This window comes from Alternaria arborescens, assembly GCF_004154835.1.
Source record: "Alternaria arborescens strain FERA 675 chromosome Unknown contig_2, whole genome shotgun sequence".
Lineage (NCBI taxonomy): Eukaryota > Fungi > Ascomycota > Dothideomycetes > Pleosporales > Pleosporaceae > Alternaria > Alternaria arborescens.
The window spans coordinates 996,230-1,011,315 of NW_021167857.1; the positions used below are offsets into that span (position 1 = coordinate 996,230).

At 53.4% G+C, this 15,086-nt stretch overlaps 3 protein-coding genes across 3 annotated transcripts; all 3 read right to left on the reverse strand.

The window, feature by feature from the left end:
- Window positions 1-36: 36 nt before the first annotated feature.
- Window positions 37-4,933, reverse strand: AA0111_g1175 (Multidrug resistance protein; the record flags this gene model as incomplete). The annotated part of the gene is made up of 4 exons (XM_028645650.1): window positions 37-310; window positions 366-1,986; window positions 2,043-4,151; window positions 4,204-4,933. The coding sequence occupies 4 exons, from the start codon at window positions 4,931-4,933 to the stop codon at window positions 37-39; spliced, it is 4,734 nt and encodes a 1,577-aa protein (XP_028511298.1).
- A 2,089-nt stretch (window positions 4,934-7,022) lies between these two features.
- AA0111_g1176 (hypothetical protein) lies at window positions 7,023-8,033 on the reverse strand (the record flags this gene model as incomplete). The annotated part of the gene is made up of 1 exon (XM_028645661.1): window positions 7,023-8,033. The coding sequence occupies one exon, from the start codon at window positions 8,031-8,033 to the stop codon at window positions 7,023-7,025; it is 1,011 nt and encodes a 336-aa protein (XP_028511301.1).
- A 350-nt stretch (window positions 8,034-8,383) lies between these two features.
- On the reverse strand, window positions 8,384-11,293 carry AA0111_g1177 (hypothetical protein; the record flags this gene model as incomplete). The annotated part of the gene is made up of 2 exons (XM_028645672.1): window positions 8,384-9,031; window positions 9,077-11,293. The coding sequence occupies 2 exons, from the start codon at window positions 11,291-11,293 to the stop codon at window positions 8,384-8,386; spliced, it is 2,865 nt and encodes a 954-aa protein (XP_028511300.1).
- Window positions 11,294-15,086: the final 3,793 nt, after the last annotated feature.

Here is a 15,086-nt window from a genome sequence, read left to right on the forward strand (position 1 = left end):
AGAGACAAAAGATGAAAAGGCGGTTAAGCGTTGTGCTTATGCCTTCTCTGAGATCTCTTGGGCTGGTGGTGTGTTGGCGCCGGTGATGGAAGCGTATCTTGCGGGCTCAACATTCTTCTCACCATCGGCGTTTGAGTTGCGGCTGCTACCAACGTGCGAAGGCTGATCAAGCCTCTCCTCCTTGACAGCGCCACTGTGTCCACCGACCTCCTTCTTGTCTTTCTTGTCCTTCTTGGTCTTGGGTACGCGGACAAGGTAGTAGAGAAGGAGAGCGGCAGCGATGTTGAAAATGACGTAGGCCCAGAGAATTCTGCGAAAGAGGGTCAGTAATGGTTCGTTTAAGCATGTCAGAGAAGTTGGCTTACCCAAAGTTGCGCCACACGGTGGAGTAGCTGGAAGAGATACTGGCGAGGAAGACATTGGTGTCCTCAATGGCGCAGAAGTTGCAGTTTTCGGTTGCTTCGGGGTTGTGCATCTTGCCGCCAGCCAATGCTTTCCAGTCCGCGATGTATTCACCGCAAGTTTGGTTCGGGCGAGGGTTGAAGTGAATCAACTCGTTTTGCGCACATTCGACTACACTGTTGGCAAGACCAATAGACAACATGCCAGACACCATGTACGTAAAGGGCGAAAGACGGTACATGAAGATCCAGAAGCGAGGGAACGTGGAAGGCTGAGCGAGGACACCACAAAAGATGAGGCAGAGCGAGAACATCAAGTTGGCCAAGTTACCACCAGTCTCGGCGGAGTCGAGACCAGCGATAACCATGTGCGTGAATGTAGAAGTGAAGAGCAAGAACATCCACGTGAAGAGGAAGAGCTGGAAGCCACGGAGGGTGACGGCGTCAGTATACTCTGCGTTCTTGTACAGGCCGATAGGGTAGTACCAGCAGAAGAAGATGAGCACAGCCATGAGGGAGTTCCAGGGAAGTTCGACAACGATGTTGGAGATCATGAATGCCTTCCACGAGTAGGCCTTGGAAGGACGTTCACGGACCTCATACAAAGCACGCTGGGTGACGAAGTGAGGCATGATCTGCTGGACCAACTGACCGAAGATTGTCATCAACATGAAGATACCGAACATTTGGTTCTGGAGACCCGTCTGAGTGTTGGGCATCTGGAAGAGCGAGAAACCGATGAAGAGAGCCGAAAGAACACAGAGGAAGGTCTTGGAGTAGATGTACGAAGGTGTGCGCCAGTATTGCTGGAAGACACGGACCATGGTCTCGCGGAGTTGAACAGGGAAAGGAGCGGCAAACTCGCGGAAGGCGGCCTTGTCCTCACGCTTCTGAGCAGACAAAGTACGCTGGAGAGCTTCAGCCTGACCACGTTCGGACTTGAGTTCAGCAAGATGGCGCTTGACTTCACGATACTCCTCAGAGTTGCGCCAGGTCTGGTGCCAGTCAATGTCTGTGTGTGAACCGGGAGCGGCACCAATGACTTCCAACATCCATTCAGCAGGGTTAGCGGCGGGTGGGCAAGGATGACCTCCGTTGCGGACAAAGTAATCGACCAGAATCTTGGAGTTTTCACCGACCTCTCCGTAGTAGACAGTACGTCCACCACGGGCCAGGAATAGAAGACGATCGAAACGTTGGAACAACATGGCACTGGGCTGATGGATAGTGCAAAGAATAGCCTGGCCATTCTTCTTCAACTTGTCCAGAAGATCGAGAATAGCCCAAGATGTTTGAGAGTCCAGTCCAGAGGTTGGTTCGTCCAAGAAGAGAAGAAGAGCGGGCTTTGCAGCTAGTTCTACACCGATAGTAAGACGCTTTCGCTGCTCAACGTTGAGACCTTCACCAGGGACACCGACAACGGCGTCAGCGTATTCGGTCATCTCCAGAAGCTTGATGACCTCCTCGACGTATTCGATCTTTTCTTTACGAGAGACGTGTGCTGGCTGACGGAGAACGGCGGAGAAGGTAAGGGCTTCACGGACAGTCGAGGTGGAGAGATGAAGATCTTGCTGTTGGGCGTAACCTGGACATGACGTTAGCAGACGGTCGCAGAAAGGGGATCAGTACAGGAAAACATACCTGTCTTGCGCTGGAAAGAGTCATCGCGAGGCTTGCCGTCGACCAGCATTTGACCAGTAATAACACCCATAGTGGTACGTGTGGCCAAGCAGTCGAGAAGCGTCGTTTTACCGGCACCAGAGACACCCATGAGCGCAGTCAAAGTACCGGGCTTGACCCATCCGTCAACGTGGTCAAGAATGCGGCGGGGCTCCTTCTTGATTGTGATATCGTAGCAGACGTCCTCCCATTGGAAGATGGCAGTTTGGCGTTCGATGATGGCAATGTTGTCGGAATCGTTCTGGGCAGTGACGTTACGTCCGGGAACGGCGGCCTCAAGATCTTCTTCAGACTTGCTCTTGGGGGCAGCTGCCTTGTGGCCACGACGGAAGACAAGGACTTCACCCTTGGACTTCTTAGCAGTGATGTACTCAGTACCAACAAGGTAGACGCCCATGAGACCAAACATGAAGGCCCACATGATACCGAAGTTGCGCCACTTGTTCTTCGCATAGTAGTCGAAGGCCGAGTTGATGTAGTCATCACCGTTGACGAATGGCTGTCCAGGAACAGATCCGATAGTCCTGCAGGCTTGTTGAAGGCCAGAGATATCCTCGTAGCCAGGACCTGATGGGAGGAAGTCGTTGCACTCAAAATTTCTGTTGTGGAATTCGTTCACCATGAGGGCCTCAAAACCGTAGCTGACAGGGTTGATGTAACGGATCCACTTGGACCAACCCAACATGTAGCTAGGAGGAATGGCAAAACCAGTGTACATGACAAGACCCAAGATGAGGATGGCGGCGGGTGCCAAAGCCTGGACAAGGGAGCGAGAGCAAGCGGCAATGGAACGGAAGAACATGGACATGACGAGCGTCAATGTGAAGGAAATCAGGATGAAGAAGAAGAAGTTTCCGGGTTCTCGTCGAAGGTTCGTCATGAAATACAGGACCAAGTTGAAGGTGATGGCGTTGACAATCTTGTACGGCATATCGGTCAACATACTGGCAAAGGCCTCGGCGGACGGGTGGTACAAGGCGTAGCGCGAGTGCTTTTCGACAATGGGACGTTGAGCGTAAAGGGTCAGAATCTCGAGGGCGGAACCGAAGGCGTTCATCAGGATAGCAAAGAAGAGAAGAGCGGAGCGAGAGTAGAAACTGGAAGTGGTCGATGGGAGGTTGTAGAAGACGGACGAGATGATGAGGGCCATGATGGAGTTGGCGACGAGTTGGGTGACGGTGATACTGGGATCTGCCTTCAAGCGAACGAAACCTCTCCACAAGCAAAGCTTGACTTGCTGGACGTATGAGAGAGTGTAAGGCGACTTCTCACGCTGACCCTTGGCCTTCTGAAGCTGGCGCGACTCCTTGAAGCGCTCGGCAGCCTCGCCACCAATGGGGTACTTTTGCTCGTAGGCTTCAATGTCGCGTAGAAGAGCTGCTCGCTCAGGAGACTCCAACCAGCGCTGCGCGAACTCGTCAGGGGTGCGAGGAACACGGTCCTCGAAGCCCTCGCGAACGATGCGCTCCAAAGGACTGGTCATGGAAGTCAAGAAATCGGCATCGGTTTGACGGTCGGGGCAGTGGAAACCCATGTTGACGAAGAAGGCCCTCGCCTCAGTGGTCTTTCCGAAGAAGATCTGGCGGCCCTCGTAGAGCACAAGTGCCTTGTCGAAGAGGTCGTAGGCAGCCTGAGGCGCCTGGTAGATGGCAACACAGGCAGTGGTGCCGTTGATCTCGGTTTCCATGCGGAGGGTTTTGCAGAACTCGATGGCGTTTGCGGAGTCGAGACCTCTGGTGGAGTTATCCCAAGCTTGCAGTGGCGCTCTGCTGAGGGAAGCTTCAGCGATAGTGACACGCTTTCGCTCTCCTCCAGATACACCACGGAGGAAGTCGTTACCAACACGGGTGTTGATAGTGTGAGAAATTCCGTACAGGGCCATGATGACATCGCGCTGGTGCTCAGCAAATTGCTGCACACTGACGCCACCAGGGATGTTCCTCGGGCGACGTGCTTGAGCAGCAAAGTAAAGAGTCTCTCCAACGGTCATCATGGGGAAATGAACATCGACTTCGGCAGTGTAGATGGCTTCACCACGGTAGTTCTTGTTCATGAGCTCTGGGCTGACACCTGGTCGTAGTCAGTAAAAAGGGCTACTATATCACTTCAATTGCGAACGTACCTTGGTAGTTAATGTGCGAGTGTTCGTCAACGAAGAAGCCGTGTGTCTCTCCAGTGATAGTCTTGAGGAAAGTAGAGCAACCAGATCCAGGAGGTCCAAGAACAACCAACATCTCGCCAGCCTCGACCAGACCATCGCAGTGTTGTAGAATGTTAATCTTGCGACCCTTGTTACCCATGACTTTCCTGACGAGTCCAGGTCCATCCAGCCACACGTTACCAACACTCTTTTGGTAATCAGTGTCGGCTCCGAAACCGTGAACGTTGAGGTCGCGGAAAGAAACACCAGCAGTTCGTGTAGGTGGTGCATTTTCGTCGTTCAACTGGAGGTTAAGCATGGCCTTCGTCCATGCTCGTGCATTAAAATGCTCGCCATTAGGGTCTAGCGAAGAATTTGGTGCTGCGTTGAAAGGGTTCTGGTTGGCTGAAGACATTTGACTTTGCGAGGTAAGTCGTCGGGCAAGTGCGTGAACGGCCTCTTCTCTCCTATTAGCCTCGGCGATTTCGTCCGCGTCATGTGTGTTGTAAGATCCATCCTTTTGGTCGGCATATTGGTTGTTGCTCCTTGGTGGTGAGTTCTCGGCAGCTGCTATGGTTGAAGCATCTGACTCGGCAGCTTGCTCGTTGTCGTTGTAGTTTGAAGGTCGTCTGCCACCCATCTCTGGTGGTGGAACGCCGCCGGATACAGCCTCCCGATCATAGTTGGAGGTAAAGTTCCCGACTAAGGACATGTTGGGCGAGAGATCGCCACTTGATGGCCAATATTAGTCAGGTGTAAGGGAAACGGAAAGAAGGACAAGTATTAAAAAGGTAGTAGTGGTAGAGGTTGTATGGTAAGAACAACAACGACAAGACCGGGGGATTGAGGTAGGTAATAATAAAGGTAGGCGCAGCTAATGAGGACAGCCCAGGCGGCCCCAGTAAAGGATTTGGTCCAGCGGGCGGCGGACTGACGGCTTGGCTTGCAAACCGGAGACGGATGGCCTGCCTGCCCGGGGCGCTGGGCTTCGCTTGCAGCGAGAACAGCTAGCGTATCCCCTCGGATACGGTGCATACGATATCCATCAGGCTAACAGCCAATCAGAACGAAGAGACTACGGTGACGCGAATTAGACTCATTCTCTGTCCGCCACTGTCGTTTCGAGAATTATCATCGGACGAACTGCGTTGCGGCGGTCGACGATCGCCGTTTCCATGCGGCTCCTCTGATGTCGCACCCCCAGGCAGCACTCTCCAGCTACCACGGCTGTGGAATATGCATAGTCTACAGTCTGTATACAGCGCCATGATCCGAGCTTGTTCGTCCGACTAAAGCCCGGGGCTTACTCTAAGGCTTGGCTAAGGTCATACCTAGCCCATTTACCCTCTAAGATAAGCGAAAGAGAAAGCGAATCCTCGCCTATGGCCCAAAAGAAAACAGCCGTCTACAGTCGATTGTCTCAGTAATCGTAGGGGTGCGCAGGTAGACGACTGAAGGAACAGTACATTGTCTTGACGTCGTTGACGTCGTGCACTTCTTCCCTGTGCGACTATGCATATCGCCGCGGGCAACGATCCAATCGACCACGCTCCTGTGCCACCTCCTAAACAAACAACAGCTCCAGACCCTGACTACAATCTGCGCGGACGAAATTCGCGAGATTCAGGGTGAAGATTTGTGGGGACGGCCCCAAAGCGTTGCGTGGCAGCTGCTCGGTATTGGGTTTCTGTATCGGGTTCGACCTGCCGCTCGTGGCTACACGCTTCTAGCGCCCTTTTCGGCGGCGGATATCGCTCGTTCCGGTACCACGGAAGGTGGAACGGTCGTTCAGCCTTACCCTGGCATACTCTCTGACCCTGTTCGTCTTCAAAAGCTTCCGGTTCCCGTCGTGTCTCTACACTTCTACTCCACAGCCGTTACTTTTCGGCTCGCCGGTTCCAAGGGACGCTTTGTTTACTGATGCTGTTGCAGGGATTACGGGACGACACGGCGGCCATGAACAGCGGATCTTGGCTTTTCCGACCACCGGTCGTGTGTGGCTGAACCACCTCGATATACCTCAAATCCCGTTGAATTCGCGCGCTCTATCAATGTGCGCTGCTGACTGTACCTGCTCTTCCCCTCAAGCGCCATGCACGCCATCCAATGATCGATTCAAGACGTGGAAGCAGGTCGTACCATCCAAGTGGTGTGAGTCTTACACTCTTCTACCAGTAAGCAGCTGGCATGTCACATACGCCCGCTGGGCACTCTACTCCAAGACGGTTTGAGTCCGGTCAGCAATTGGCATGTCATGCCTTATCATCGTAGCCGGGAGGCAGCACTCTGATGTTAACCGAGACCAGCGCTTCTCGCGCTCGAGCCCTGATGGACGTACAGCGGGATAGATGGTTGGGTACTTGAAAGGGGCCCACAGCGCTAGGCAACAATCTGCGCAGCATCGAACTATTGCGCTTCCCAAGGTTCCGGAGATGAACGAAAGAATCAGGGTCGTGGTACCCAAGCCGAGGAGGATCGGTTGCGCTTCGTTCCCACATGCTGTGATAGCAGGCTCGCGATATCTACAGCCGAGGATCTTCGGTTGCGATTGCGTCTTCACTCTGACAGATCCGTCGGGCCGATTATACCCAGATGTACATTAACGTTCCGGGTCAGCCTGGGGTAGCGCTGATGAGCTTGTTGGCACACCGCGTCTGAGTAATCTATGAGTGTCGGTTTCGCATTCTGCGTCTTGAACTGAATGCGAGACTTGTAATTGCGACATCTATAGTACATATGCTCAAAACACAACCATGTTCCAATCCCAACACCCCAAACACCTCCACCATCTCCCAGGATAATCACAACTTCCCCTTCGCCTTCTTCTTTGTCGGCCTCAAAATACTCTGCTGACTCATACACGCCACCGCCTTACCCTCCTCGTCCCATATCCACGCCTCGCCAAAACTACGTCCTTGGTCCGCAACCGGCGCTCTCAACTCCCTGAGCAACCACCCATTCACATCCACCTCGTTCGCAAAGATCCTCAACGAGAAATCCAAACTAGACACTGCACTTACGTCGTCAAACCAGCGATGGTTGAACGACAGCGGTAAGAACGCAATAGCGGTGTCGATGAGGAAAGTCAGTGCGGTGATGTGGTCGATAGGCTTGGGTAGGATTTCCTTGCTGCGGATCCAATCTGCAGTCGTACGCGACGAGGGAGGGAGGTCGTCTTGTGTATGCGGGAGCTCTTTTGCGATGCCGTAGAGGTTCTGCGCGAAGATGGCATTGGGGCAGAGACGTTGGTCGTAGAGGTGGTTCAGCAGATTGAAGGCTACTGCGTGCGCATCTAACATCTTCTGCGACATCTTCCCCTCTGCGACAAGACCGGAATACGCAACCGATGGTGTGGGGCAATCCTTCCAGTCTGGATAGCTGTTCAAGGGAGCTTGGGAGTATGATAACAGGGACGAAGTCTCTGCGACCATAAAGTCCGCCGTTGCAAGAAGGCATACTCTTTTCCCTCCTTCTTTTCCTTCCTTTCCGGCATCGGTCGTCTGGCTCACTTCCACTTGTCGTGTCGCAAATGTCCTTGTTTGCCTTACTACTCGCACACTGGCCCGCAGAGGCCGGTCCGTGTATGCTGGCCCCAGGTAGTTTCCTTGCATAGAGTAGAGATGGTAGCCTTCCGGTACTGTGAGAGACGCCGCTTTGCATGCCACGGCGATTGCGTAGCCGCCGTACGCGATATCCAGCGGATTGCCCATCTTCTGAGGTAGGTTGATCATTTCGTACTCATCCTTCCCAACCTCTTTCAACGCTAGTTGTTCCATGAAGGGCTTTTGTTTGGGAATGGATTGTTCGGCCATGTTGAGTTGTGGTCAGATGAAAAGAGACCGGAGTATTATGCGCTGAGCGAAAAGGTCAAATCCAGTTTTGGGCGTTCAAGGATGACGACGAAACGGTAGAATGTCAAGGAGAGTGCTTGCGATAAAGGCAGACGTGTTACGGCCGATGCTGTTGAATGGCGTGCCACTAGCGCATAGCACTAACGCCAACCTCGGTAGGATTCAATAGATGCTCAGATACGCGATATTTGACCCGAATCAAGGTATTGTTGCGAGCGTGTAACATACCAAGTAGTAAACAAACCGAAGATGTGAACATAGTCTGGAAGATTGAAACGAGTCGTAATGATATAGGAACAAACTAAACTACATCACCATATTCTCTTAGCGACCATCGCATATCGACTAACGTGACCAAAGCTTGTCCCCTTCTCCCTCTCTTCCTGCTCCTTTTTCCTACCCTTCTCGTCTCTCTCCCTCAACCGCTTCAGCGTTTCGGGATCATCATCGTAGATTACCTTCCTCTTCTCCTCGTCCACATCAACAACGCCCCAGCCCCCGATCCTCTTACCCCCAGTCTCAACGCTCATCTTCTCTCGCTCCTGCATACCGTGATAGCGCTTGCGACTGATGGACAGCAGCAGCATACCAAGGATAAGTTTGAAAGCAAGGAAGATAAAGTAGCCAACGAGGAAGACGATGAGCATGGTCGAGCCGGCGATCAGATCATCGAGAGTATAGGAGAGGGGATGATACCAGGGTTGGGAGGGAACACCAGCGCCAAAGGAAGAACGACCCAGAGCGCGGCGGAAGACATGGTCAATATGGGCGAGAGCTGCGGTCGTGGTGGGGGAGGAGGCGGGGTCCGAAGAGAGTGATGTCGATGTTGTGTGGAGGGGAGGCGGCATGTGCATGGCAATGAACATGTGGTAGGTCTGGATAGCAGCACGGATGAAGAGGCAGGACAGTGGTATGACTGGCAAGCCCAGGCGTCGTGTCAAGTCTGCATCAGCAAAGGCCTGTGAGTGTTAGCTAGAAAGTGTAGAAAGAACGAGGCAGCTTACGTTTGAATAGTAGTCCTTGGCTAGAACGTCAAAGAACTTGCTATACACCTCCGGTTTGTACTGGTTGAACTTGGTGATGTACGCGTGTTTCAGCCAGTCAACAAACATCTCGCTGCCCAACACTAGTAGGAACGGATTGAGTACCTGAGCGATGTACTTGGGGAAGATAGTAAAGCTCATGGGTATGATACTCGAGGCCTTGAATGGAGTTGTGGACGCATTCGCGGATCCAGTGAACATGGCCGTCCACGACGTATCGCTGCTCTGGATACTGAGGCCGCCAACTTCAACGACATTGCGCATTGCAATAATGAGAAGCATGAGCCAGAGCTGGAAGCGTTCTACAATGTCTGCACAGGTGATCTGGAAAAGGTTCTCTTTCTCAAACTTCTTGAACACGGTCCCTTTGATTTCCACAAATTGATTGGACATGAGCAGTGTCAGTAGTGCGTTCGAGTAGGAGTTGACAGCCACGTTCAGAGTGATGACCTGGTAGAACAGCGCTGTAGCATGGGCAACAGTGTATACAAGTGCGAGGGCAAACATCCCGAGTGGCCGGAGAACCTTGCTTCTACCGTCGGGATTGCGATCCAGAGTCTCACGAGAAAAGAGACACTCCAACACATCCTGACCAACAGCCGAAAGCAAACGGTCACATACCTCGAGAACGTTGTAGATGACATAGAGCTTGATCGCTGACTGGCCACGAATGCCATGGTACATGCGACTGGCATCGAACCGCATTAAGACAAAGCAGCTGGCGATGACTAGGAGACCTTTCAATATGTCTGCTTTATGACTTGGTTGCAGCGTTGATGGCGTAGACTTGGTGCGCCGATGACGGAATCGAGAGTTACGAGGCCGGCGCGCTCTGAGCTCATTCATGTCTGGAAACTTGAAGGTTGTCGACACGTGCGGACTCTGCCTAGCCGTAGCACTAACTGGAGGAACGGTCGAGGACGACGTTTTACGCGACATTGACGGAGCCACCTCGTCGGCGGGCGTTGGTAGAGGCGTGGGGACGTCGGTCTGCTTCCTGCGCTGCCAAAAGCGAGGAAGGCCATCATAGACAAAAGCCCAGAGATCACGGAATTCTTTGACAATGACGGAGCCCCACCATTTGACCAAGATGAGGACAGCAAGCAGGAAGCGGAGGGGGAGGATCGTCAGAACGTGCATCCATGCATCGAGACAAGCCAGAGCGCCAAAACCCAATATGCCCTCAATTTTCAGCGGTATCCTCAGGAAGTTGAGCAACCGCTCGTACTTGATCTCGGACGATTCATAAGGAAAGTCTGTCGTCGCTGGACGGTATATGTACAGCGGAGAGGGGCGGTTTGCAGAAAGTTCTAGCGAGAGAAAAGTCGGCATTGACATTGGCGGCAGCGGGAGAGCGATTGGCGAAACCTGGTCCCGCATCTCGCGCGTCTCTTTATGTCGGTCGTGGCCTTTTGATGTGCCATCTCTGTGGTCCAGACTCGATGGCGGAGGAACATGTCTGCCGTGCCTCCGGTCCTCTGTCTCTTGCGTCTGCATATGTGTGCGTGACCGCGACCTGGATGACGTCCTCCGTGTGAGCGAGGGCGTAGTGATGGATCGTGAGCTGAGGACAGGCCGGCCGTTTCGCAATTCAGTTGCAGATGTTTTGATAAGGACAACCTCCTTCTCCCGTGGTGCATCTCGCCCTCCCAAGCCCTTCTCTTTCCTAGTCTCGCCATTCAGCTCCACTGGCCGCTCCAGTACCACGCCCAGGAGCTTATTCTTGCCCTGTCCGTCCGCGTCTTCCAGCGGTGTGACGTCTTCTAGTTCGTCCTCAAGAATCGGAGTCGCTGCTCGCACTGGGATGCTCGCAGGTTCACTCGTAAGCTCTTGAATCTGGCGGGGACTGAGCTTGAGAATCTTCTCGTGCTCTGACACGCTGCTCCTTCTCCGAGCATCTCCAGGCCGCTTGATAGGCCGTATCTTCTCGCTTGTGTCTGAGAGGATAGCTTCTTCGTGCACGCTCGGCCTCCTGCTCGTGGTATTCGAACTAATTGCGCTGTTTGCCTCGACCCTGGAGCCATTTGTCATGCTGTGCAGCGGTTCCTCGCTCCTGGCTTCATTGTTGCGGCGGGCACCCGGGAGTGCCAGATCGTCCGGTTCGGGCGTTGAGGTTGGCGTAGGCAGCTGGCCCGTCGTATGCGATTCAGCGTATGTCCGTGTATCTGCCCCGTTCATGACGTGCGGAGCTGGGGTTGCTGGTTGAGTGCATCGTGTGTTGCTCGACGTCGTGCTGGGTAGGGTAGCCGCAACGTGTTGAAGCTTGGGCATAGGGCTTAGTGCCTGCCGAACCGAGGAACCAGAGGCCACCAACGTTGCATCGCTACAATGGTACACTCGAGTGAAGACCGTTACAGGTACCGCATTGCACTCCGCACATAGCTAACAATGCGCAACGTCGTCGGCGACCCTGCAGCAGCCGCTTGGCACCGTCAATAGCCGTGCACACTCACAGACCGCAATACAGCAGCTAGCATTATGGGAGGCACACTTCAGCGCGATTGCCTCTTTTGGCCAGAACAGGAAAAATATCTCTGTCCTGACTGATTTCGGAAAGAGCCGCCTAGATCTACCCCAGCTTGACCAATCGTCCTCAAGTCGCCCGTGGATCTAGTATATGCGGCCTTCCAAGGTTGCCCCGGTTTCAGGTTGCTTCCATCTTCCTACATTCACAACGATATAATACTGATCCATTACTAAGAGAATGGCTTTTCGCGCGCCAATCTAGCATCCCGAGCTGACTATGATGCACCCCACGGCGTGAAGCAGTTCAACCACGGATAATATTGAGAATGAATTGTCATCATTCAATGTATATCCTGGCAGGACCAGGATCTCACGCACCCATTCTTTTGACGTCGAGGCACAGAAGTCGCGTATACTTGCCTGACTGATGGGACTCAGAACCTAGATTCCTAGCGTTCTACTAGTCTACAAACATCCAGACATAGAGGTTGTATCGACAAAAGCCAACTGCACAGAGCATCACGCAAGCAGTGCATCAGGTAATCCATCACGTGTCTAGACATCCTGTGGGCTTGTTCTACAAGAAGATCATTGCTGTCTGGATAAACGATTCCGAGGCTTGGGAGCCGATCGACGAGCTGCTTGGGCATCCATGCGACTTCCTTTTGTTTCCAGGCGTCATACCACGATAGTACTATAGTTCCGCAAAAGCAAACTTCACGCTTGCGTGACGAGGCACCCGACGCCATGGCTGCTTAGCGTTGGCCCTGCACACCGCTGTGCGAGACACCACGTGGTATCTCAGTCGTATAGAACGACTGCCGCATGTGCCGCACGAAGGCCGCCTCTCTCTGAACGGGCGGACTACAAATCTTACTACACTTTCAACGAGCGAGGTCAGATCCATGCGTCTGCGGGTACCCATACCGATGCTGTATTTTTGGTCTGAGAATACGAGCTTCGGGTAGTACCGCGTAAGCGGACAGGGATATCGCTGTATGCATGATCTGTAGGAGCTCGAGGATAGAGTCGATAGCGTCCTGATTGAGTTGGAAAAACACCCGGTACTACCATATCAGGCTGTCTTCCTTCTGTCGTATATGTACATAGGATCGATGCCTGTATTGGTCGTCGGGAATAGTGCCTAGTTCCGCACTAAGATCCACACTGAGAGGGATTGATCTGTAGATGTGTAGTCTTCGCTTCGATGCCGGATCTGCCGAATGTTCACCGGAGTTGAAGATACTTGCGAAGCACATCTACCAGCTCTTTTGCCTGTGATACAGTGATACAGTGATCAGCGTGGGACTTCCTTGTGCTAAACAATGCAGACTATTGTGGTACAAATCCTATCCGCTCGCCCCAAGCTCGTGTTTGCTAGGATGATCATAGCTTACGTGCATGAAGTGCAGGTTGTTTATCCAACCAACTTAGGAGCTGTGAGAGGCTTTTCGTGAGGCTTTTCAGCCATATTAAGCCAGCGTAATCGACTTCCTATTCTGATCCAGCGTAGAACCTAATGCTCTTCTCCGCAACATGACGCCGAGGGATTGCAGGCCACGTTTCGCGGAACCATCTTTGAATGCCGCAGTCTTTCACGCGAGGTCCGTGCCCATGAGATTGATCCCGAAGGCGCTAATTGGAGGCAAAAGCACCGCTCGCACATTGAGCTGAGCTGAATGCATGGAAACAAGTGTTTCAGGTCTGGTAGGTAGTTCTGAGGTGCATGATAGCGCCAGTAGAGTTGCCGGAGCTTGCGAATGGGACTACATCTCATAGCCAGTGGCTTGTTCGTATCAAAGCACCAGTTGCATACAAGCATACAAATCCAGCCAATCAGGACCCAAGGGGCTGTCGACGCCAGTCTGCTGCAGATTGATGCAATCTCATATTAAGCGAGGATCGCAGGAGTAGCCTATCTGTCTTAGTGATGCCGATATGTCTAGTAGACGGTTCTTCCGCGGGATCGCATGTCTGCAAGGCTGGAACCCAGGAGAGTGGACAACATCGATCGATACCCGTCAGGCACCACTGTACTGGAGAAACACTGGTCTTGTTCTCGCGGGAGCAAGACCAGCAACAAGGACCTGGGAACGGATAAGCTCCGGTTGGATGCCAACGCATAGGGGCTGCATTGCATCAGGAGTTGCTGTACCACATGCGCGCAGGAGGGCGCAAAGGGTTGCCCCAGCATTGAGGACCCGACACGAGGCGTCAGGCTTCAGGAGGAGATGAGCTACAACCGTAGCCAGCGGCAGACTTGATTAGGAGATGGCACTACGAGGCTGAACAAGTCCACATGGCTGCAGGCGACACGCAGTAGTCGCGTGGAATGGTGTCCACACTGCTGCAGGTCGGAGGAAGCGGAAGTCTTCTAGAACGCGAGCTCTTTAGCCTGGTGTGGGCTCAGCCGAAACTCAGTACTACGCACCCACGTACAGAGACATGCAACGACTGCAGCGGCGCGCATCCGCGAAAGAGTCTTGCTTGTGCCTGCTGTGCTGAGCTGTCGTGCAACAGTTGTCAACGGGGGTTGAGCGATCGGGCCGGAGCGGTTGTAAGCAGGGATGCATGCATGCCGACTCAGAATTTCCCGAGAGAGCCACGGTGTAGTCGTGGTGGTGTCTTGGGGAACGAGAGTTGGCCAAGCAGGAGGAGTAGTTGGCAATTAGTGACAGGGGGTGGTGGACTAGTGCAGGTCCCTGGAGGAGGCACGGAAGGATCGGCCAAGACCATTACGTCTGGCATAAGAGGAGTGAAGGTTTGCCTAGCCAAGATGGCCCCGGGAATACAATGTGCGCGCCAACCGTCGAGGTCGGCGTTGTGAGCATTGGTACTGCAGCGGCCATGTGCGCTACTGGGTTGAGCGAGCGACTTGTTCTCTTGTATTCTCGTCAAAAGGCCGCGAAGGATGCCAAAGCAATTCCGCTTGACGTGGCTCTCAGCGCCGGCCTGAGTACCCGCAGCTGGTTTGCTGCAGAGGTGGTCGCCCGTCGCACGGTTCTACGTTGTTAGTAGAAGAAAGCGGGTCTTGAGGAGAAGAAACTAATGGAGGAAAGCCCAATCGGCGCCGGCTCCGGGAGCGATGCTTGGTCTTATCAACGACGATGAAGAGTTTGGAGAAAGGCCAAAATCGGCGAGACAGGTGTATGCTGCCAGCCTCGATATGTGGTGGTTGCAGGAGGAAATTATAACGACTCCCGAGCTAAGCCAGTGCTATGATTGCGCGGCGTCGGGCCTGTGGTTGAAGATGTGTTTCACGACGAGTCCGAGCTTAGTGCAGATCAGACGGGAGCAGGACGACGTCTCGCTGAACCCCAGAAACCTTGGGGCTCTGACGGCTCAGATAGAGTGCGCCGTCCCGTAACGAGGTTGCGTGGGTAGGCAGGCTGCACATGGGATTCGTGATGCATGGAGCTTGCCGGGCAGTCTCACCTGGCAAGCTAGACGTCTCTAGACGCACACAATGGCGTCGTGCTCAACTACAACCATGGCTCGGTTTGAG